This window comes from Microtus oregoni, unplaced genomic scaffold, assembly GCF_018167655.1.
Source record: "Microtus oregoni isolate MIOR12 unplaced genomic scaffold, Mior012 000031F_ref0000149, whole genome shotgun sequence".
Lineage (NCBI taxonomy): Eukaryota > Metazoa > Chordata > Mammalia > Rodentia > Cricetidae > Microtus > Microtus oregoni.
The window spans coordinates 21,540,882-21,566,516 of NW_024543090.1; the positions used below are offsets into that span (position 1 = coordinate 21,540,882).

A 25,635-nucleotide genomic window follows, 5' to 3' on the forward strand; every position below is an offset into this window, starting at 1 on the left:
GAAAGACACCGAAGATCCTTGACATTCTGCCATACCAAACATTTAGGCAAGATTTCATTTATATATTTAAAAATAAACAAACACACTATCTCATTGGTATGGACGTGTTCTTTCATCATTAACAACTGATACAATAGTGGGCATACCAAAGAATTATTTTTAAATACTTTGCTTTGTGAATTTTTTACACTAGATGTTTTATTTGTATGCTTATTTTATATACTTAATTCCCAGATAAAAAGGGTCATGGATGGAAAAAGGTTTATGGAATCTGCTCTGTGTCGTCTTAACTCTGAAAGCATTATGTGTCCATCCCTGGAATGGAAACAGGAGGAGGTGGGCATGAACAAGAAGAGCAGCAAGTTCAGCATGCACAGAGGGGCCTGAACAGAAATGGGCTAGTCAGGGTGGGAGTGGAAAGGCAGGAAGCTGGGGCATCCACATCACATACAGTTACAGAAATTAAAAGGGGCTTATGCAACATAGATCCATCATATATCTAACATAACAAAATAGAAGCATTCCCACAAGGAAAGGAAAGTTATGTGAGGATTGGGAGATAACCCAAGAAACCCATCTCTGGACCAAAGATGATACTGGCCACATTGTAGGCATCTCTGTCTGTTGGAGAAATTTGGCTTCCTCCAGCTTTTCCGATTGTTGTTGTCAACTGCCTTACTGGAAGTCACTATTCCCCCCACCTCTGCTCCATGCTGGACTAACAAGCCTATCCGCATCTACTTCCACTTTTCTCGAAACTGTTCTTTGAGGAGGTGCTGGGGCTTGAACCCAAGACTTCATGAATGCTAAGCAAAACGCTCTACCACCGCACTTGCCGCTGTCCTCTTAGGTAATCTACAGAAAGGCAAGAAGTGATCTAAAGACAGCAGCCCTGGGTGGCTGCCCTGATGAACAAATTTCTGCATTCTCTGAGGTCTCCCTAGAGTCATGAGCTCTGTGATCTGGCCGCTCACATCAGTCATTCTAGTCTCTGCATCAATCAGGTTCCGGCTGTGCGGTGTCTTTGCCCTGATGGGGCCAAGTTCCCCATGTCGGGAGTCTTGTGTCTGCAATGATTCCCTATCGTGAAGTCCTGAACGCCACTCTTTGAGAAGCTGAACCTTGCTCCTCTGTTCTAGCTCTACTTAAATGTCGCCTTCTCCAGGAGCCTTTCCTTGCGTAGGCACAATGACTTGTGCCTCTGTCCCCCCTCCTTAGCTTCTCAGCCACTCTAGTTACTAGTTTACACCAAGTCTACCATACTGTAGACAATCTTGTCTATTTCCTTTTGTTTTTGGAGGCAGGGTCTCAATACTCAGATTAACCTGAAACTTACCAGTTAGCCCAGGCTAGCCTCAAATTTACAATCTTTCTGTTTCCTCCTCCTGGGCTTTGATTATTTCTGTTTTTACTCTTTCCTTTTCAGAATTCGGCCATTGCTTGTCTTGCTGTTGATTGGAAATACCCCAAGCCATCAGGTTAGGGGATGGGAAGACAAGGTCCAGCACAGACATCAGGAAGACAAGGTGGCTCACATGTGCCATTTACAAAGTGATGGCAATTGATCTAATGTTTATGTCCCCTGTGAAGAAGGTATGTTCATCAGCTCAGCTTAAAGACTGAAAGGGACCCAGTGAGCATAAACAGCTCACTCGAGATCACCACGGCAGTGATAGAACTGTGACACAGGTCAGTTTGCCGGGCACATCTGTCCTGAGTACTCTGCACTGCTCCGGCACAAAGCTCCTGGATTGTTGACTAGGGCTTTCCTGTGCTCCTCCATGCCCTTGATACACAAACCTTTGGTTCGAAGACAAACAAGGACCACAGACAACTCTCACAATGTAAAGTAAAACAAAGTATTATCATCTCTTCAGGTCATGAGAGATCTGAAAATGTCAGTCATGGAAGTTAGTGTGTTGAGCCAGGCATGGTGGCCAGCTCTCCTGAAACTCACTACAGAGATTCTCTGCCTCCCAAATTCTGGGATTAAAGACATGCACCACTATGCCCAGCTTCCTAAATTTTTCTTTTTTTTTTTGAAATTATGTGTTTTTCTGTGTCTCTGTGTGTCTGTCTGTGTGTTCTCTTCTGAGTATATGTATGTTCTTCTGAATGTGTGTGTGCATGTGTTTTCTTCTGAGCAGGGGTGTGCAGGTGCCACAGGTGTGGAGGTCAGAGGGTAATTTCAGAAGTTGTTCTTTGCTTTCAGACTTGTTTGGGAGGCGGTCTCTTATTCCCTGCTGCACCGCACACACCAGGTTAGGTGGCCCTGGAGTTTCCAGAGATTCTCTTATCTCTTATCTTCCTGAAGAAGCCCTGAGATTGAAGACATTAGCTGCCACGCCCAGCTTAACCCGAGTTCCTGGACTTGAACAATTTCTTCACCCTTGTTGGTTTACTCCCACCCCTCCACCCCCAGCCTTCTCCCAAGACTTATTTTCTTAGCGTCAACAATGTATGTGGCTTGCAAACATTTTCCCGCCTCCTTGTGTTTATAAGGCAGTAGAGGCCTTCTCAACACCCTGCAGAGAGTTTGTGGCCGCGAACCAACATTTCTCAATCTCATGAAGTCCCTGCTAATAAAACTTGTCACCTCTTGTCTCAATTGGATAATAATTGGCTTTACATTTTTCTGCTCTTGACTCTCTTGCTCATGAGGCAAGATTGTACCTTGCATCTACTCCATCGCTGTCTCCATGGTGAGGCCAGCCTTGTCACTGTGTCGTGGTGGAAGATCTGGCTTCTGTCACATACAAGCCACACAAACTTGACTGGGCCTGACTACCTACTGTCAAGTTTCTCCATCTGTAAATTGAAGGACACAAATAGAACTCCCTCATAAGATTGGGTGACACAAAGAGCTTAGTAGGCACATGGCTGGCTATGGTGGTCAATTTTTTTTCAGCTTGACTGCTTTTGGAGTCACCTAGATGACACACCTCTGGACATGTCTGTGAGGGTTGCCCAGAGAGGTTTAACTGAGGATGGAGGACCCTGAATGTGAACAGCACTATTCTGTGGGTTGGGCTCCCAGACTTTAATAAAACAGAGAAAGGGAACTGAGCTCCAAAACTTGCTTGTCTCTGAGTCCAGACTGTGGAACACTGTGACCAGCAGCCTCACGATCCTGCTGCCACACCGTCCCCAATATGAGGAGCTGTGCCCTCAAACCATGAGCCACACAAACCCTTCCTTAAGTCACCTTTGTCAGGAATTTTGTCACAGCAGCATGAAAATGGACTAATCCACCACCTCTTTGTGATAGACAGCTGTTGAATGGTGTGATTCATCACGCCAGGACATCGCGACACAGAGACATCATCCCTGCACCAAGGGTGAGACTGAAGTGACATGGAAATTGAGCTGTCTATGAGGAGTTCAAATGAGCTCTCAGAGAGCTTGACCAATGGGGCAGGAGGGGCTGCCCAGAGGGGGAAGCACGTGACCTCGCCCTTGAAGGAAGAGTAGCAGCCCCTTCAGTGGGTAGGTGAGGGAGGGCATTATCAGGCAAGACAGCATCAGCAAAGGCAAGGTCTGGAGAGGACAGTAAAGACTCAGCTAGGGATAAAAAGAGTCAGGATCCCCCTGGTGTTGGCAGTGTGACTCCTGGCAGGGTTTTTTGAACAGATAGTGTTTAAGAATGAGCAGTTTTGAAGTCAAATGTGATGGGGTGTCCCTGTAATCCCAGCACTGTGGGATGGAGCCAGTGGAAGCCAGATGTGGTAGGGTGTCCCTGTAACCCAGCACTGTGGGATGGAGCCAGTGGAAGCCAGATGTGGTGGGGTGTCCCTGTAATTTCAACACTGTGGGATGGAGCCAGGCTAGCCAAAATAGCATGTTCCAGGTTCAGTGAGAGATCCTGTATAAAAAAATAAGGTGGGCTAGCCAGGTGTGCTAGCACCCATACTCTTGGGAGGAAGAGGCAAGAAGAGCTCTGTGAGTTTAAGGTCATCCAGGTCTACACAGTGAGTTCTATAAGTTAGAACTACATACTAGGACACTTTATCCAAAAAAGAGTGGAAAATGATGAAGATATTCCAAGCCAGCTAAAACACATGCAAGCATAGGCAAATGTACCTACACATATATGCACACACTATGCACACTTACAAGCTTATATAAATAAAAAGAAATAGAGATAGCAGTTTCTATAGTAGGACAGGCGGCCATCAGTTCTGTGTGGCCTAGGTGAATAGGAAGGGATGCCTCCTTCACCAGCCAGTGTGGCCCATGAGGTGGTTCATGGTTTGCCAAAGGTCCATGGATCATCAAAACTTTTTCTTCTACTTTGTAGGGCATGGCCTCTGGCCTAGTTCTGCAGACACACTGGTTTCTAGGACGTCTTTTGTCTCAAAGCCTCTGGCTGCCAGTCTGGGCCTGCATACCAGGGCTCTGGAGTGGGATCTGCAGAAGGGAAAAGATTTGGAGGAGGGAGGGGCGGGAGGATGTTAGCTGTTATTTATGTCCTCACTTTGCCTCTGGCCCTGCCTGACCTAGTCAGAGAGAGCCCTGCAACATCTGTGTTCAGATTGCAGCAAAGTCAGTCATCACTCATCTGCTTCTTGTCATTGTGGGCTAAATGCAGCTTTCCCAGAGTCTCACATAAGTGGGCTCACTCACAGTTTGCTCTTCTGTGCTGGCTTCTTCTGCCTAGGTTTTCCCAAAATATACTGCTATTACCATGTATAATGTACCCATTCTTTTTCATTGCTATGTAGTACTCAACTATAAATACTCCAGTTTATTTACCAACCAGTTGAAGGGCAAAGTTGTTTCTAATGTTGGGCAATTAAGAATAAAGCTATTATATAAATCTGTGCGCAAGTTTTTATGCAAGTCTAAGCTTTGGTTTACTCGGTTACACACTTTGGAGTGGAGTGATTGGGTTTGATCAATGTTTTTAATGATAACCAACACACTGCATTCACATGCACAGAACCACAGGCACACATAACTAACACACTGCTTTTGTGTGCACGGAACCACAGGTACGCATAGCTAAAACATAATCTTTTGTAAAAGATTTCTTAGGAGAAAACGTTTAGATGGCTATGAAAACCAGAAGATGCAATATACATTGAGCAGCAAACAAATATGCACTTTGATCTTAATATTGATGATGGAGATTGCTTAAAAACTGAAAAAGACATTTGTAAAATTCTTGATGGTACTATTGTTTTAAAAATCTGAATGAGATAATGGAGAAAATTCAAAAGGAAGCAAAGCTTAAAAATGTACTAGGACATTTTCCAAAAAAATTATAACCCTTATATATAGCTAAGGTTAACTACTAAATATTTCTATAAAACAAATTTACATGGGCACCTTTAATCCCAGCACTTGGGAGGTAGAGGCAAGGTGGATCTCTGTGAGTTCAAGGCCAGCCTGGTCTACAGAGCAATTTCTAGGACAGTCAGGATTACACAGAAAACCCTATCTCAAAAAAAAAAATAATAATAACGTACAACAACAACAACAACAAAACCCACCAAGAATTGGCACACAGCTTCTAATACCACTGATAGACATATTAGGGAAAAAATCGATGGCACATACAAATCAATAAAGAAATAAACCAAGAAAGCAATGTAAAAGACAATATATGGATAGTCAGAATTAGTCCAAATGTATCTGTGATGGGTGATCCTCATTGTCCAGCTGGCAGGATTTGGAACCACCCAGGAGGCACACCTCTGGGTTTATCTGTGCTGTTTCCAGAGAGGTATAAGAGGAAGAATGACCACCCTCGGTGTGGGTGGTATTGTCTCACTGGCTAGGGGTGGACTTAACCTGCTAGAAGACCTGCCCAACCCCTCCCTAGGGGACAACAGATAACCCTCATTCTTGGTCTAAGACCAGCATCCTCCAGTAGCCTTGCTGAGTCTCCCTGTAAGCCACTCTGCAGTCAGAGCCTCATCAGACTCCATAGGAAGATTGGACAGTCTTTTAGCAGGCTCTGCTCTGGGGTCATTTGGCCAGGCTGCCTGGATGGACTGTACAAAGACCTGGGTGAGGTTTCTCCTCTGGTGTCTGTCTTTTGACTGAATTTGGCTCTAGACAAGTCCCCTGAATAAAGTCAACGTCTGATGCTTCTATTTGGCTCAAGCCCCTGAGGCAAAGCTCTTCAAACAGATCTCATGGTCTCCAGGGCAGAAAAGGGACAAATGGTGCCAGACCTGGGAGGCCTGTGAGCAGGAAGTTTCAAACCAGGTCCAGGAGGCTGCCGGGCATGACACAGTAGAGGAGGCTGGGGCTCTCTACGGGCTTCAAGTGGGTGTCCCTTTGTGCTTAGAAAGGCAGTGTGGTCTGCTGGGCAGAGCACTGGCTGGGAGCAGGAGTAGTGGGCTCCAGTGTCTGGGTTTCTCTCAGACTAGGTTAGTCCAGAACCCCCGGAGTAACACTGGCACCTCTATGTTCTCATTCACCAGGCATCTCTGAGTACTCTTCTGTTGGCCTTGGGGTTTGACTTGTTCCTTGTTGCCCAGCTGGATCATGCCATGCTTGGGCACCAGCATAGCCTGGGATAGGATAGAGATTGGTAGGGTACATCTAAGATACGACAGGGACACCAAGCGGTGATGCGCGTGGTGGTGTGTGTGTTATATACTCCTAACATGTATTGTTCATGTATCTCTCTGTGTCTGTGTACGTGAGCTTGTGTGAGTATGTGAGTATGTATATATCTATGGGGGTGTATATATGTATTTGTGTGTATTTGTGTATAGTTCTATGTGTGTCTGTGTATATGCATGTCTTTGTGTCTTGTGCATCTCTATGTGTGTGTCTGTGTGTATAAGTGTGTGTCTATGTGTGTGTGTGTGTGTGTGTGTGTGTCTGTGCCCTTCCTTTTTGTATGCTTGTCTGCATGTCTGTGTGCCTCTTTGTGTACACATGTTCATCTGTTTTGTGTGCTTGTTTGTGTTTGATTGTTTCTCTGTGCATCTGTGTGCAACTGGAAGTCGTCAAGTCTGAAAGAAACTTGGGACCAATGGCTATCTGTGTTTCCTATAAGCATACCAAAGTGCTTACTGGCTTCCAGGCTTTCTTGGCATCAAAATCAACTGTGGCTCTTCTCACTTTTCACACCCTGACCCTACCCTAAACTTCTCTATCTCCTGAGCTTCCTTTCCCCAACTTCCCATTCCCATGTAACTCCACCATTTTGGCCATATCCTCTCTTTTGTCTTCTTCCCTTGTCCCCTTTCTCTTGGTCTCCTTTGCCCTCATCCTTTTCATCGTCCCCTCTCCTTCTCTCTCTTCTCTCACAGACTGGTCTATCTGCAGTCACGTTCAGTGTACTACTTCCTCCCTCTGCCCTGGACTCTTCCAGATGCCTCTGGCCACGCTCTCTCTCATACCTATAATAAAAACCTTCCCCTCAACCATATCTTGGAGCAGTCACGTCCTCAGTGTATACAGAGGTTGCTTCTGTTCTCTCCTGAACACAGTCCTTTGGCAAGAAAAGGCCCCTATCACAGGTGAAGAAGTCCATCGTACCAGATCAGACGAGAGCACCCAGCCTGTGGGGCTCATTCTAACTGTCCACATAAGACTTGGCCCCACTGGCCCAGCCAGACTTGGGATGATGTCAGCCTCATAAATGGTCGTGGGCAAGGAAGCACTCGGGGAATTTCCTGTGGAATTTAGTTGATCTTGAGGTCCAAGGTCATTTGCACTGAATATAAGGAAGAGTGGCTGAGTTGGTTCTAGGGACACAGTGAGGCCTTGTGGGATGATGGGTCCCACTTGGTGCCAAGCCCTCAGTCCCTGCCCAGCCTCTTCCTTTAATCCATCTGTGGTGACCTTGGGTTTGAGCCTGTGCTGAGCTAAAGCCAGGGGCAGATGTTCAGACACCGCAGGAGGAGTGGTGTGACAAAGGACACCCCAGCAGCCTTAGCTACTGACTCCGCCACCAAGGCAGTAATCCGGGTGACACCTGGGTGAAGCCACAGGTGCAGGGGACAATACAAAGGCACTTTTTATTTGCTTTAGCTTGCACAAATTTGACTTCAATTACTCTGCCTCTTGTGTCGAAGCAGTTTGGACACCCTCGCCCCCCCTTTCTGTGGCCGGTCTCCACTTTGGCTTCTGTCTGAAGGAAGGCGAGAAATGAAGACAGAGTGGTGCCGTGAGTGTGTGTGTGTGTGTGTGTGTGTGTGTGTGTGTGGTGTGTGGTGTGTTCTGTACTGAATTCTTCTGCCTTTGTCCCTGATTCTGGAAATCAACACTATCACACGTCCACCCACCACATTGGCGATGGGAAGGCCTCTGGATGGGCCCGTGACTCATCACATTCCCACACTGGTGTTTGTATCTGTGGAGAGAAGGTGTGTTGGTCACTGTCCTGCCTAGAGCCAGAGAGGGGATGCACTGTGGCTCCTGGCCAGGGTGGCAGCTGCTGGCCTTGAGGAAAGGGCAAAGGACAGGCTGAGGCAGGATAGGACAAAGGAAGGCACAGGTGGCAGCAGAGCCACAGGAAATGAAGTCATGGCCTGAGATAGTTCAGATAAGAATTTCCAAATTCCCCAGAAATATGTGCAATTATTGCATGTTGAATAAAATGTATATTAATTAAGTGAAGTAAAAAAAAATCAAGCTGGGTGGTGGTGGCACATGACTTTTATCCCAGCACTTGGGAGGCAGAGGCAGGAGGATCTCTGTGAGTTCAAGGTCAGCCTGGTCTACAAAGTGATTTCCAGGACAGGCTCCAAAGCTACAGAGAAACCCTGTCTCGAAATACAACAACAACAATGAAGAAGAAAACAAAACAAATTTCAAAAGAGTTCACAAATGATCTCAACACTTGGGCTTCAGGTTTCCTTTTTACTCTGAAGTTTTCAGGCAGCGAGATGCTGGAGATAGAGAAAAGTCAGGGAGGTCAGAGAGAAGAGGCACAGCCTGACTGGCTTTTCTGCCCCTAGAAAAGCATGCCTTACCTGTGTATCTTCTAATCCGAGTTCCCCACTTTAAAAATGTATTAAGCAAGGATATGCAAAGTTCATAAAGAACGATCAAGTGAACACCCAGGAGACAATCCACTACCCAGCTGAGAAAACTAACTCTGGAACAGCATAGAAGCCCCTAGGGAAAAAGCCACTTGCCCCCATTCCCTGTGTCTTCCCAAGAAAAGCCCAATCTGCAGCAGCCCTGGATGGCCACACTCCTCACTCTTTGTCCGCATACGAATGGATTTCCAAGCTACAGTGAATAGATTTTGAGTGTTTTAAAGGTTTATATATGATATCCTTTCGGACTATGCATCCCATAGTTGGAGGTGGGGACCCATGTCTGTAAGTTCAGCACTTGGGAGATAGAGAAAGGAGGTTCAAGGGTTTGAGGTCATTCATAGAGAGTTCAAGGAAAGCCTGGGCTGTACGAGATCCTGTCTCAAAACCACCACCACCACCAAGAACGCTGAGTGTGTAATCTGCTACAAACACGTTTTCTTCTCCACTCACTCTGCTTGAGAGACTCATGCACCTTTGTAAGTACAGATCTGGCTTATTCATTTTCGTAGTGATGAGCGATAAATCTAATAAACAAATCTAATACATTTACTAGTGATGGTATAATAAAGAGGGATGCTTATAAGTGAGCATCGTAAATTTTCCCATAAAAATAGTAGCCACAAGAGATGCAAGAGATGAAATATCCCCTTATGCTGGGCATGGTGGTGCACGCCTTTAACCCAGCACAGGGAAGCAAGGGCCATTGAATCTCTATGAGTTCAAGGTCATCTTGGTCTATTGGGAGTTCCAGACCTGCTAAAGATACAAAAGACTCTGGGGAGAGAGAGAGAGAGAGAGAGAGAAAGAGAGAGAGAGAGAAAGAGAGAGAGAGAGAGACAGAGAGAGGAGAGACAGAGAGAAAGAGAGAATATTCCATAGAAATTATTTAAAAAATTAACAGAAACTCTGTAGAAAGCTAAAAAGTTGCTCGTAGACACAAACACTTGAAAAATGGAGACATCATATAATTGAAGACAAAAATAATACTGTAGCATCTTCCTAAATCAATCCATATGTTTAACACAATCAAATTTTCTACTAAGAGCTTGGGGAGTATTGGTTCAAAAGATTCCAAAATTTATGCAGAAGAGTGAAAATGGAGAAAAAAAAACCAATTCAGTGAACTTGCAAAATAGATATGATTAAGGATAAAAATTAATTCTAATAATAATTCTATTTATGCCAATAAATGTGTTTTAAAGTTGCAGTCTTTAAAGCCTCAAGTGTCAGAGGTCATGTCACTGGTGTCTGTACAGGAAATCTACATATGAAAACGATGGCTTTCCCATGATAAGTTAGATTGAAAAATAAACACTGGTCCCATTTTGTTACTTAAAGAAAAGTAAGTTAAAACCGTATCTCACTTTTCAACTGGTTATTATTCTAGTCATCATTTATGAGGGAGTAAGATGTGAAATTGGGGTGAGACTAGGTATGGTGGCACATACCTAATGCCAGGGGTCAGCAACTTGAGGTCGTCCTCAAATCCACCGTGAGTTCAGTTCCCGGAACCCACATGGCAGCTCGCTACAACCCCAGTCCCAGGGCTCCGACAGACACACACAGGCAAAACACTAATTCACATAAAATAAAATTAACCCTTGAACTTTTTTAAATCAGTGAAAAAGCACAAAATAAAGTTTAAAACTTTTGTTTCAGATTTATTTGTTTTGTTATTTTATGTGTATGTTTTTTTGTTTTTTGTTTTTTGCCTGCATGTGTGTGTAACACTTATGTGTCTGGTGCCCCAGGAGATCAGAAGATGGTGTCAGATCCCCTGGATGTGGAGTTGCAAACTGTTGTAAGCCACATGTCGGGGCTGGGAATCGAACCTGGATTGCCTTAACGATTGAGCCACCTCTCCAGATGCTCTAAGCCAGAAGACCCGAAGTTGATATTGGGAGCCCATGTGGTGGAAGGGGAGGGCAGCTTGTAAGTTGTCCCCTGCCCTCCACATGGGAGTCATGGCACCATCACCCAGCCACTTCCCCACACTAAAGTGCAAAAGTATTAATTTAAAAATGTAAAAAGTAGCTGGGCGGTGGTGGCACACGCCTCTAATCCCAGCACTCGGGAGGCAGAGGCAGGCAGATCTCTGGGAGTTCGAGGCCAGCCTGGTCTACAAGAGCTAGTTCCGGTTCGGGCACCAAAGCTACAGAGAAACCCTGTCTCGAAAAACCAAAAAAAAAAAAATGTAAAAAGTAGAGCCAGGCAGTGGTGGTGCATGCCTTTAATCCCAGCACTTGGGAGGCAGAGGCAGGCAGAGCTCTGAGTTTGAGGCCAGCCTGGTCTACAGAGTGAGTTCCAGGACTACACAGAGAAAAACCCTGTCTCAAAAAAAAAAAAAAAAAGAAAAGAAAAGAAAAGAAAGAAAGAAAGAAAAAGTAAATCTGAGACACAATAAAGAAGAGAAATAAGTGCGTAATTCTGACCACATACATACTAAGATTCTTTATGCTAAGACAACTGTACAGAATAAGTCAAGTTGTATAAATATCTGTCATGACTGGGTATGGTGGCATACTCCTGTAACCCTGGTGCTATGGTGTCAGGTGACTCTCTATAAATTTGAGGCCAGCCTGGGCTACAAAGCTACACAGCTACACAGTGAGACCCTGTTAACAAAATAAACAAACAAAAACAGAAAAGGCCAAATTTATGATGATTCATTTTTCCCAGCAAACAAAACTCTCTTTGAAAGAAATACTCAAAAGCAATTGAGTGGACTGAAAGGAAGGGATGGACAGTTTAGTCAGAACAGTACTTGTCTTACAGATACGAGGACTTGAGTTTCATGAATTATAAAAACCAAAAAAGCCAGCCACGTAGGTACATTTACAAACCCAGCCTAGGGAGGAGAAGACAGGTGGATCTCTGGGGACTCACTGGCCAGCCAGTCTAATCTAGTTCATGAGTTCCAAGCCAGAGAGAGGGAGGGAGGGAGAGAGAGAGAGAGAGAGAGAGAGAGAGAGAGAGAGAGCCCCTGGTTCAAAAAGACAAAGCGAAGGGCTATTTATTACCTGAAGTCCCCTCTGACTTCTGTGAGTACACACACTTACATTTTTATGCCCTGACACACATCCACCATGAACACCACACACACACAACACACAGAAAGACTGAAGGAAGATTTGTTGCCTTCTGGAATGGTCTGGATCTCTTAAAAGAAAATTCTTTCTGCTTGGCTCCCTGGGGTTCTGAAGTATTCATTGGTGGGGTGTATGGCCCAGGCACTAAGATACTTAAAAGCTCTGCTTAGATAATCACATTCAAAAGTTTAGGAGTAAATGGATCATCTAAGAAATGCATAGGACTGTATTTCTAATACTGAAAAACTTGAAATTTAAAAAATGAATGCCATTTTTCAAGTGTCAACTTGCAAGGAAAAGTTGAGAGGACTGGGGTGGGAGTGATGAGGGAGACCCCACAAAGTATAACTACTGTTCTAATGGAAAGAGAACAAACATTTGCAGGGCAACTTGGTGGTCCTTCCTTCCTTCCTTCCTTCCTTCCTTCTTTCTTTCTTTCTTTCTTTTGATAAGGTCTCATGTAGACCAGGCTGGCCTTAAACTCCCAAGGATCCACCGGCATCTGCCTCTCTAGTGCTGGGATCAAAGCCACTACTGCCCAGACCTGGCTATTTTAATATGTAAAGCCTGTATGACTTTTGACCAAGCAATTCTATTTCTAGGAGTCAGTTGAACATGAAGTCTTACACACAGTCTCAAAGGTGCTGGATTTAGCATTACTCTTGTGGCCTCTCTGTGTCTGTTTTGTTGGTCAGGCTCTAACCTAGTAGCAGATGAATAGAGACAGCCGTCAGTCCCACCCAGTCACCCATAGCATCTCTGGCTGGATATTCTGCAGCTTAGCCAGAAGAGGCATTGTTGTAATTTGCATATTAATGACACATTTTTTAGGGCTCTGGGCAATGTTATTAACATCAGAAATTAGAAATCTGGCTGGGTGTCCCGTTACACACTTGTAATCTCAGCACTTGGGAAGTTGAGGCAGGGTGATTACCATGAGTTTGAGCCCAGCCTGGGCTACACGCCAATTACCAGGACAGAAAGAACTACATAAAAAGACCCTGTCTCAAAAAAGCAAAAAACAAAAAAACAAACAAAACCAACAATAAAAAACACAAATTAGTTTAAAATTAGAAACCTAATTTTATATGCAAAATAATATATATAATAATATACCTTAGTGGTATATTATTTCCTAATAACAGAAGAAAATAATAGGAAGAATTAATTTTCTAAACAAATCCAATATTACATAATTAATATGTGTATGCAAAAGCAACATTGATTTCTGTGAAGGTATGTGCCTAGAAAAAAGACTAAAAGAAAACACACTAAGGGTTCATATGTCATCCCTGAATGATAAGATTGCTAGTAATCTTTATTTTATTTTGAAAACTTTTAAAATATTACAATGTCTACATTGAAAATATATGAACAGAAAAAAACAAAAATTATTATATGTTAAATAAATGAAGCAAAAAATGATATATTTGGAAATTGGGGTCCTTTCAAGATTGCCTCTTTTTTCTCATCCTCCCCTGTTCCAGGCTACCAGGCCACATATTTAATTATGTCAACCCTGAGGAAAGCACATGGGGAGACTGTCTCATCCTCTAAGAGGGCATGGGTGTGGCCAGGTAGCTCCACCAAGGGAAGGAAGCAACTGACCCACTATCTACATCTGGGTCCTCCTTCTCCTACTCAAATGTCCACCCTTAGCTACACTTGGTGGTACAGGCCTGTATCCCAGACATGTAAGAGGTTGAGGCAGCAGGATCGTAAGGTCAAGGCCCACCTGAGCAACAGAGCCAGCTCGAGATCAGTCTGGGAAATTTAGTCAAACTGTTTGAAAATAAACGTGAGAAGAGGTCTGGGGAAAGTTCAGTGTGATAGAGACTGTGAGGCCTGAACCTTAATCCTAAAAACCAAACCAAACAACACTCAGGTAAATCACCTGGGAACAGTACACATTCATGGCTGGAACTAAGTAGAGGGAACCTGCCTGGGAGACCCTGAGAAGATCCCTGCTCTGGGCAGGGAGGCTGGCCTTGGTCTGGGCATCTATAGGAGTCTGGCCTTTGTCTGGGCATCTATAGGAGCCTGGCCTTTGTCTGGACATCTATAGGAGCCTGGCCTTTGTCTGGGCATCTATAGGAGCCTGGCCTTTGTCTGGACCTCTATAGGAGTCTGGCCTTTGTCTGGGCATCTATAGGAGCCTGGCCTTTGTCTGGACATCTATAGGAGCCTGGCCTTTGTCTGGACATCTATAGGAGCCTGGCCTTTGTCTGGGCATCTATAGGAGCCTGGCCTTTGTCTGGACCTCTATAGGAGGCTGGCCTTTGTCTGGACATCTATAGGAGCCTGGCCTTTGTCTGGACATCTATAGGAGCCTGGCCTTTGTCTGGGCATCTATAGGAGCCTGGCCTTTGTCTGGGCATCTATAGGAGGCTGGCCTTTGTCTGGGCATCTATAGGAGCCTGGCCTTTGTCTGGGCATCTATAGGAGGCTGGCCTTTGTCTGGGCATCTATAGGAGCCTGGCCTTTGTCTGGGCATCTATAGGAGGCTGGCCTTGGTCTGGACATCTATAGGAGCCTGGCCTTGGTCTGGACATCTATAGGAGCCTGGCCTTGGTCTGGACTTCTATAGGAGGCTGGCCTTTGTCTGGGCATCTATAGGAGCCTGGCCTTTATCTGGAAAATCTACAAGAGCCTAGCCTTTATCTGGAAAATTTGCAGGAGGCTGGCCTTTATCTGGACAATCTATTTCAGCTGTGCAATCCTAGTACTCTCTTGCCATGCCCCAGATTCTGAGGACAACTGTAATCTTTATAGCTGCTTGAGGCACCTGTGGGAGAGGCCTTCTAGAAGCCAGGATAATCTTGGATACCTCATATAACAAATGGCAATTGTAGCAATTTCACAAGTTAGCAAGGACAGGGCAGGGCAGGGCCAACTAGCCCAGAGAGGAAGTTGGCCTTTGGGCCCCTGGAAGTGAGGATCTGGGGGCAGCCCCTCACCTTTCTCGGAATTATATAGCTCATCTCTCACACAATGGTGGCAGAAACATGGAACCCTTTGTCCAGAAGCTCTCACCTGCTGGCAGACACACCTTCACAAGTGGCACAAAGGACATCTCAGGAGCACCTGCAGTGCGGAGGTGGAGGTGGAGGACACCAAAAAATAAACCAAAGATACCTCTGACCAAAAGCCTGCAACAACAACAAAACAACTTCCCAGATGGTTGGAGACACAAAACCCTCGCCAACACACGTAAAGGAGATACGTTTGGAGTCTAGCTAGGTGGCGTTAGGCAATTGTTTTCTCTGATTCATTTTTCCCTGTGTAAAACTGGGTCAGTAATATTCATTTCACAGGCTAGGTGTAAGAATATACACTCAGAACTCTCACATGTTCTGTGTCTCCATTTGTGTTTATCTTTGTCCTCTCTCTCTCTCTCTCTCTCTCTCTCTCTCTCTCTCACACACACACACACACACACACACACACACTGGTTGCAAGACTACCATGCAGATTCTGCTTATAATGAATCTTAATAGTGTGTAGCTATTGATGGCTTTATTATTTTTTCCTACACGACAAATAAATAAAAGAAACTAATTGTAAGAGAATTTGAAGGACAACTAAAGTTTAGGTGGGCTCCAGACCGTAGGAAAAACTTTCCTCATTATGACAAAAATATTTGAATGCCTTGCCCGTGCTTGGGACTATGTTGTTATGGAGTGCAGATATCAAAATGATTAAGACAGCTGCTCTTTTGTCTCTCCTGGTGACGTGGATTCACTAGATAAAGAGGAAATAAACACCAACCACTATCAGTAGCAGCTGTGCAGGTATTAAGTAGGAGAACGGGATGCCATGAAGGACCATAACAGGAAGGAGTTGGCTCTGACTGCGGGAAGAATCAGGGCCTCCCAGAGTGGGTAACCTTCATGCGTCAGCTAAGAGAAGGTTAGTACCTAGCTGTGTGTGGGCTTCAGAGAAGAGCCTCCCAGACAAAGGGTGCATCCCAAGAACTGAGAGGCGGGAAAGGCTGGTACACAACTCTACACCTGTGTCTGAAGCATAGAGAGTAATCCGGAAGGTGACTTTGAAAGCCATGGTAAAAAAATTTGCATTTTATCATAAGGGATGGATGCCACTTCAAGGTAGTAAGCAGAGAGATGTTGTGAGCTCACTCTGCCTTAGGGGGCAGTGCAGGCTTGGCAGGACGGGGAGCAGAAGAGGAGCTGCAAGTGGCTAGGGCAGAGAACAAAAACAATGGCCCAGGCCAGGGTCAAGGAGCACGAGGAGAGATGGGATTCAAGACTGCCTGAGAAAAACCTACTAGATATGGTGATGGAGTGGACAGAAGGATGAGACAGAAGAGACTCATTAGGCTTTAGTGACCTGGGACAACACAGAGGGATGGTCCTGAAGAAACTCCATCAAGTATCAAAATGGAAATCGATTGAGTGAGCCCTGAGCTGGATCTTGACATGCAGGCAAGGTGTGGAGGACAGACTTCTACTCCAGGAAGGCAGGCAGCAGAACCCGGAAAGAGAAGTGGAATGAGCTTGCCTCACCATGCGTAGGTGGCCTAGAGTAGGGCAGGTCTTGCCAGGAGGGAAGGGTGTGAGCTGTGGACCATGGGGTGTGAACCCTGCAGGGTGGGAGCTGGGGTGGGGCCTCTGGAGTCAGGTGCAGATATGAACTTTGATGTTGGAGATAGTGGGAAGCTGGGAGCGGCTCAGGACAGCAGCCAGCATCTGCTGGGGAAGAGGGAAGGTGTGTGAGCAAGTGGCCCTGGAGTTTCGGCTTTCTAAAAGTATTTCTGGACCACCTCTGCTCTCAGGAGGACAACAGTGCATGATGGGATGATTAGAAAAAAAAAACCTCTTGGCTTCCACCACATTCCCTCATTGGTTCATTCCAACCTTGTTGTCTATGTCTTTACAATCTACTCGTGCATGTCAACAGACTTTAGTTTGGGGCCAGGTCTTGGCACACGGGGGAGACTGATCTTCAACTCCCAACATTCCTGCTTCTGCCTCCCAGGTGGTGAGACTGTAAGTATGTGCCACCACAGCCAGCCTTCAGACTCTTTTGATGACTTTTCTGCAGTTGGGTGTCTGATGGCAGACATCAGGAGAGTGCAGAATTCTGCCTCCTCTGTCTCTGCCCTGTCCATTAAATCTCAGCCTGGGCCATGGCTTTAAAAGCTGTTTGTATTTGGGGACTGGTGATGTAGGTCAGTTGGCGGAGGGCTTGCCTAGTATGGGGAGAAACCCTGGGTTTGACCTTCAGCACCCCAGGAGCGGAGTATGGTAGTACAGCACAGGACTGCAACCCCAGCACTCGGGAGGAAGAGAGAAAGATCATGAGTTCAAGACTATCCTCAGCTACATAGCATGTTCAGTGGCAGATTGGGCGCCATGAGATCCTGTCTCAAAAAAAAAATCTGCATTCTACTTCATGTATTCTTATAGATTATCTCCCTGAGTTTTTCAGTTGAACAACCTGACACTTCTATTTGAGGGTGTCTCAAATTTCCAACGTCCAGGACAAGAACTGGGGACATAGCTCAGCTGTAGGACACCATGGTCCAGCATGTTCAAGGCCCTGAGCTCAATTCTCTGCACAAAAAATGTCTAAGACAGAAACCTCTAGTCCTTTTTACCCCAAGCTATTCCTACCCTGGGGTCCCCTACCTGAGTAATGGGGCCCAGCAGTTACAAAGGCAAAAAGCTAAGCAATATCTGTGATGGCTTATTTAGGAGTCACTGAGTCTGGTAGGCTCTACTCTCAGAAGAGCCCCAAATCTACTACCCCTCACCAGGCCACAGCTAAAGCTGCCATCTTTGTTTTCCTGGTCCTCCTGTTACCAGGTAGCATCCTCCACTACCTCCCAAGTGTGTACCACACACAGATGAAATCGTTCCCCCAGACTGAATCCCTCTGGCAGCTTTCCCTGGACCTCAGAAGGAAGCTAACACTGCTTCTGCAGCTTCTGGAGCAGATGGCTCCAACTTTACTTTTGACCCTGACATGCCCACCGGACACTGGGGTTTTACGTTTCTAGAACCAATGACCCTTGTGCCGACCCCAGGACCTTTCTTTATACTTGGTTCTTTTGGGAACATTTTCCCATCATTCTTCTCTTCCTCACGGTTCTCATTCAAATATGCCGAGTCCGCCTGCCAGGGCTTCTCTGCTGTTAGTCACTCGCTGCTGAGTGCTTCGTCCTAGACATCAGAAGAGTGCCATAGCGATTCCCAGGCTTCTCTCCCTGAGGACACACATGTAGGTGGCATGAAGGCTGGATCTCACACGACCTGCTCAGCACTGTCTCCCACCCCTGAAACAATCCTAAGCACATACTGGGAACTCTGTAAATATTTGCTCAAGAAATGTATTCTGATGTGCCTGCTGGTTTTCTCAGCAGAGTGTGGCAAGCCCGTGAAGAGTTACCCAAGAATTCAGGGCAGGGACTGGAGCTCCAAGCAGTGAGGCCCAGCCAGCCTGATGAGCCAGTATTTACTGGAGGCTCTATGCTGTCTAGAAAGAATAGTCCGCAGCGGTGGGCCTGGACAGAACCCTTCAAAGGCCAACACAGAGAACTGACCAGAAGCCATCTGAAATTGGTGGACTGTTCCTTCCAAAGCCACCATGTGGTTATAATCAAGGACCCCACTGAGCTGTGTTCACATCTTCCCAGCCAAGCTTGCCCTCCTGCAGATCTAGATGTGACTGTGGCCATTTAATCGCTAGATATTTCACAAGGTCTTAATGCATGGACACCTGAAAAATGTCATGGAAACTGACCACTCACTACAGAGCCTCATTACAGAGCCTACGTGCACACTGTGAAATATGAACCAGCCATCAGGACCGGCATAGCGAAGCTCCAGGGATATAACCCTTTGGTATGAGCACTTGCCTACTGTTGTTGATACCCTAGGTTTGATTTCCACTGCTACACCCACAAACACAAAATGCAATTACAGACTTCAGACTGTAATCTAGAAAATATACCTTAATTTTAGTCTAAAAAATACCCTGGGATAGATATGCCTAAATATTGTAAGCATAAATGTATAAATATCATCTAAGGGAAAAAAACTGAAAGGGACGAGTACGCACTGGGTTGGATGGTTTTCAGTGGATTTGCCACTCAATGTTTTCCAAACTTTTTCTTTTGTTTGTTCATTTTCAAGACAGGGTTTCTCTGTGTAGCCCTGGCTGTCCTGGAATTCACTCTGTAGATCAGGCTGGCCTCAAACTCACAGAGATCTGCCTGCCTCTGCCTCCTGAGAGCTGGGATTAAAGGTGTGCGACACCAATACCTGGTCGTTTCTCAAACATGCTAAGAAACTACTTGCATATGCAGAGAATGAAACTACCAGAGAACAGAATAAGGGATGCTAGAGCCCGAGGAGGAAAACAGGGGGAAGATGGAGCAAGGGAGGCCAACAGGCAGAGGGGAGCAATTGGACAGAAGCAATGACATAATGTCTGCTGTCATACAACCAGGAGGACAGCTGTGACTGATGACAAATAAGGGACTATTTCCAAAGAACTAATACAGGAATTTGATTCTTCCTAACATAAAGAAATGACAAATGTCTGAGGTGATAGGTACATCTGCTTAAATATCACACTGTGTCCCATAAATATATGAAGTTGCTACATGCTAAAATAAAATAATTTTGGTGGTTTGTTTAGGTGTGTGTATGTGATGTTGGGAATTGAACCCTAGGATCCATGCTTGCTGAATAAGTGCTCTACTACTGAGCTATCACCCCAACCTCTAAATAGATTTAATTATTTATTTTGTTAAGATTTATTTTAATTATGTGCATGTGTGTATATCTACACGAGTATGTTTATGTGCGTCCAGGAGCCCAAAGCGACCAGAAGAAGATGTCACATCTCCTGAACCCTCATAGCTATCCTTCTGTGCTGCGTGAGAGCAGAAGCTATTCTACCCTCCTGTCTAACTGCTCGTCCTTGCCTGTTGGCCTCCTCCCTCCGTCTTCCCTCCTACAGCCTTCCTTGGGCTCTGGCACTGTTATTCTATTTTCTAGTAGTTTCATTTTCTACATACACAAGGAGGCTATGAACTGAACCGGATCTCACGGAGGAGTAGTATATGCTATTAACTGCCGAGCCATCTTTTCAGCCCCACTCCTGTATATCTTAAAAGAGACTTTAAGCCAGGCATGGTGGCACACAGCTTTAATCCCAGCACTCCTGAGGCAGCAGCAGGCAGATCTCTGTGAGTTTGAAGACAGCCTGGTCTACACAATGAGTTCCAGGATAGCCAGGGTTATGTAGAGAGACCTTGTCTTTAAAAATAATAATAATAAATACTGAGAGAGAGAGAGAGAGAGAGAGAGAGAGAGAGAGAGAGAGAATCTTTAAAAGTAAATCTTGTTTACTTAACTCTGCACGAAACTCAAGTCCAAGTGGATCAAAATCCTCAACATAAATCCAGATACACTGAACCTGATAGAAGAGACAGTGGGAAATGGCCTTGAATGTGTTGGCACAGGAGACAACTTCCTGAACAGGACACCCATAACATAAACACTGAGTTCAACACTTAATAAACAGGACTTCTGAAACTGAAAAGGACACCATCAATAGGACAAAATAGCACCCTACAGAATGGAAAAAGATCTTCACCAGCACCACATCTGATAAGGGACTGATTTCCAAAATGTATAAAGAACTCAGGAAACTAGACATCAACAAACCAAATTATCCAATTAAAAATGGGGTTCAGATCTAAGCAGAGAATTCTCAACAGAAGAATCTCAAATGGCTGAGAAACACTTAAGGAGATGTTCAACATCCTTAGCCATCAGGGAAATGCAGATCAAAATGACTCTGAGATACCATCTTACACCTGTCAGAATGGCCAAGATCAAAACCACAAGTGACAGCTCATGCTGGAGAGGATGGAGAGCAAGGGGAACACTCCTCCACTGCAGTGGGAGTGCAAACTTGTACAGTCACTTTGGAAATCAGTATGGCAGTTTCTTAGAAAACTGGGAACCAATCTATCACAAAAGCCAGATATACCACTCTTGGGCATATATCCACAGGATGCTCAGTCATAGCATAAGGACACTTGCTCAACTATTCATAGCAGCATTATTTGTAATAGCCAGAATCTGGAAACAACTTAGATGTCTCTCAACCGAGGAATGAGTAAAAAAAAAAAAAATGTGGTACATTTACACAATGGAGTATTACTCAGCTGTTAAAAACAATGACATCATGAAATTTGACGTCAAATGGATGGAACTAGGAAAAATGTCATCTTGAGTGAGGTAACCCAGATACAGAAAGACCATCATGGTGTGTATGCACTTGTAAGTGAATATTAGCTGTTAAAGTAAAGGTTGGCTATGCTTCAATCTACTGACCCAGAGAGACTCGTGAACAAGGAGAGTTCAGGGGGCAGGGGGTGCCCAGATCTCCCTGGAAAGGAGAAATAAAAGGGATTTCATGAGTAGACTGAGGACAGATGAGGTGGGAACATGAGTGATCAGGTTGGGATGGGGCACTGGAGGGGTCTGGTGCTAAGGGGACGGCTGTAGGGCACGGCATTTCAGGTTGGGTGGAAGCCTGGAATATGGGAATCTCGCAGTAGTCTACCGGGAGGATCCCAGGTTAGACTCCTAGCAATAGTGGATAAGTAGTCTGAACTGGCTGTCTCCTGTGACCAGATTGGTGCCTGGCTCAACTGTCATCAGAGAGGAGTCATCCAGCAACTGATGGAGGCAGATACAGAGACCCACAATCAAACATAAGGCAGAGTTCGGGAATCCTGCAGAGGAGGAGGAGAAAGGAGCATAGGAGCCAGAGGGGTCAAGGACACCACGAGAAGTTCTCACCATCAACTAACCTGGGCTCACAGCCACAACTGAACCTAAACTAGCAACCAGGGAGCCTGCATGAGACTGACCTAGGCACTCTGCATATATGTTACAGTTGTGTAGCTTGGTCCTCTTGTGGGACTCCTAACTGTGGGAACAGGGGCTGTATCCGACTCTTTTACTGTCTTTTGGGACCCTACTCCTCATGCTGGGTCGTCTTGCCCATGGAAAGATGCTTAGTCTTACTGCAACTTGCTATGCCATGTTTTATTGATACTCTGGGTGGACACGGAGAAGGAATGGGTTGGGGGGGTGGGAATGAGGGTGGGGTTGAAGGGAGAGACTGAAAGGAGAGGAAGGAGGAGAAACTGTGGACGGGACTTTTAAAAAAGTAAATCTTGTTTAATTAAATAATATTAGATGTAATGTATTTTATTGTAGTATACCTGAAATGATATTAATATAAATTAATTAATGAAGTATAAGAAACTAAATGTCTTTCTGTGGTAGTCTATGTCCCAGATAAATGGGCCTCTCTACTATAAAGCAGACAGAAAAAGGATAAAGGCATCATGGTACCACCTCATTCCTAGAGCCCAATATGTGTGAAAATAGCCAAGATAGAAGAGAAGAAACAGTGGCTGCCATTGCTCTGCCTCAGGTGCTTGGGCTCTATGCCAAGCAGCTTATCAACTTCTGACCTGCTATTTCTCCATAGATAAGGAAGCAGGAGGCCCAAGCAGTTGAGGAACTCTTCTGAGGTAACAGGATGACAAATGACAGAGCAAGGGATGGAGCCCCATCTGATTCCCAAGCAAGGCTCTTAACCACTCTAATGAGACCAATACTGAGCTACTGCGCTTTAATTGCTGCTGTAACTTCTTAGCTGCGCCTCGGAGGTGAGTCAGGAGGATGCTGGGCAGGCAAGGACAGGCCAGCGACTTCTTTATCAGGGCATAGGGGAGAAAGGCTGTCCTAATCCCTGACTCTCCTTTTTGCATAGCAAGAGCATGCCTAGTTTCCCAGACACAAACTTCTGGGAAGAAGGTGGCACCAGGAAGAGGAAGGAGAGCAAGAACTAGCATCTAAGGAACAGTGGGGCTTGGGGGAAGGGGGAAAGGGAGGCTAGTGTGGGGTAGAGAAGTTGCGGGAAGTCCTGGCGGCCCTTGGCTGCTCATCACCTGTGACTCTGAGAAGGATCACCTGGAAGAGGCCCCATACATCCACAGAGCAGTCACCTTGGTTAAGGGGTGGAGTCATGTTCTCGTGAGGGCTGGGCCACCCCACAGCGTCTCTCACAAGTTACATTATGAGGCTGAGTTGCGGGGTGTGGTGGATGCTAGTGTGTATGTATGAAGTGGCATCTTCTAGAAACAGGCATGATGACTTTGCGGTTGAGGCTCAGGATGGATTCACCAAGTCATGGACCAGACAGAGGGAAGGAGAGAGACCAGTAAGGCCTGTAGGAGGTGAGGGGGTCCATGGCCTATGTGACCACCTCTCACTGCCAGAGAGGTCACACAAAGTGAATCACCAGGCCTTCCCAAACCCTGGCAGTCAGCGGAGGGACGCAGAAAGATAACCCGTGTTACCTAAAGACGCCCTTTGGCTTTTGTGCAGTGCTACGTTTATCAGATGGAACTTGTTCAAGCTGTTCCCTTCTCTGCCCAATAGGCAGGGCTGTGAGAAGACCAAATCAGTACGCTCCCTCAGACTCCCTCTGAGTTGCACGCGGCCGCACGAACAACACTGCTGTACCACTGTGTGGACTGTGTATCTGTGCGGTTTGTCCCAGGCACACTCTGATAGATCTGTCACAAGCATGACCGTACTCTTTCTTCTCAGTAACCCATGGACAGAAATAGATACCCCTCTGTCTTAGTCCCTGTTCTGATGCTGTGGAGGAACACCATGACCACAGCAAGTCTCATAAGAGAAAACATGTTTTACTGGGGGCTTGCTTACAGTTTCAGAGGCTTGGCCCGTCATGAGCATAGTGGGGAATATGGCGGAGGTACAGCAAGCAGGGTGCTAGAGTAGTTGAGAGCTTTATCCTGATTCAGAGAGACAGAAACAGAGAGACAGAGACTGGGTCTGGCTTGGGCTTTTGAAACCTCAAAGCCCACGCCCAGTGACATATTTCTCCAACAAGGCCACATCTCCTAATCCTTCTAATCCTACCAAAGAGTTCCACTCCCTGGTGACTAAGAATTCAAATGTAGGAGCCTATGGGGGTCATTCATATTCAAACCACCACCTCCTCAAAACTGTCTGTATGACCTTGAAAACGTGGTGGTTCAGAGCACTGGCCTCCTGTGTTTGGACAACCACTTAGAGCTGTACCTCCAGCTCCAAAGGGGGGTCTGACACCCTCTCCTGGCCCTGTGGATAACTGTGCACAAGTGACATACAGATGTACGCTTACATAGATACACACACAGAGCTTTCAAAAAGTCTTAAAGGGGAAAAAAAAGCTGCCTAATACTGCCGAGCGTTAGCGTCTCATCAGATGCAGCTGTGAATCCCTGCCTGGTGGAGTAGCAGATACACTCATCAGTGAAAGGCTACGACCTCTGTTAACTGATTTTCTGAACACAGAGAAGTAAGGACAGGCAGGTGATTGCGGGGGATGAGGGGCCACATCCAGAACAGAAAGAAGTGAACAAAATTTGACATCTATATTAAATGAACAAAATATGACCTCTGCAAGGATGCAGGTGATCTTATTCAGAGTTGGGGGCGGGATGGAGGGGGACGACAGGAGCCCTTCCCCCTCAGAACACAGACATACCTGAGAGCCGCAAGGAGCCATGGGAAGTAAAGGTGGGCACACAGCCGTTTCCAGGCCCTGTGTATCTTCAAATCCACTGCAGTTTCTTCCTGGCCCACTGTCTTCTTCCCCTTGTAGGCTCTGTGGGACGAACATGTTGGTTTCTACGTCATGGTGGCCTTCTGGGGCTTGGATTTTTCCAGCCATGTCTGCATCGTTGGAGCACGGGCTAGACCGTGGAGAGCTGAAGCTGATTCTTAAGAGCAAGGTGTCCTTGTGGGGCATCCTAGGAGGACGTCAGGAGCTTTGTGAGAAAGGAATGGTGCCATCGGGTTCCTCCTGGAGAAATGTCAGGTGAATTATTAAGGACGGAGGGGAGGTCACAGCTTTGCTAAGGGAGCTCCCCTCTCGAAAAATGCTTCTACAGTCACTGGTGAAAGAAAGGCTCCCTGCCGTGCAGAGGGTCAGCAGGCAGCTAGCACTGTGCGCAACCCACACCAGGTAGTGTTTGGTGAGGGGAGACCCGCGTTTCAGGGCCACGTGATTCGGGCTCGGGGCTGTCTCCAGCTCTACACCAGAGAAGCTATTTTAAGTACGAAACTCAATATGTCACAGAGAGGAGGGGGGCGGTGGAGCGGCTGGGCGGCCGAGGCTAGCAGGTCCTAAAGGAGACTGTATTCCCGGAAAGGTAAATCCATTGCTCAGATGTTGCTGTCCCTCAGCGCCCCCAGATCTCTATTTTGAGCCCTGAAAACAAACATCCACCTCTAGGGTTGGAGCAGAAGGTTCACCCTGCCTCTCATTCATCTCTTTCTTTGGTTTGATGAATGATATCAGCTTTAAAGAGAACGCATCGTGGTATTACGTTTAAAATCACAAAAGCAAAAGCAAGCCAGGCCTTCTAGAATAAATAGCAGGCCGCTCTCCTGACCGCTGAGGCT

The 25,635-nt window shown here is 45.9% G+C and overlaps 1 protein-coding gene across 3 annotated transcripts in view; it reads right to left on the bottom strand.

Annotated features, from left to right (window-relative positions):
• The window catches only part of Pla2g4e (phospholipase A2 group IVE), a 73,614-nt gene extending 48,393 nt beyond the window's left edge, over positions 1-25,221 (bottom strand). For all 3 annotated transcript variants that reach the window (XM_041679314.1, XM_041679313.1, XM_041679315.1), the window contains exon 1: positions 24,716-25,221. In XM_041679314.1, the coding sequence (XP_041535248.1) occupies positions 24,716-24,979 (264 nt within the window). In that variant the 5' untranslated portion in view covers positions 24,980-25,221. The remainder of the gene's footprint in view (positions 1-24,715) is intronic.
• Positions 25,222-25,635: the final 414 nt, after the last annotated feature.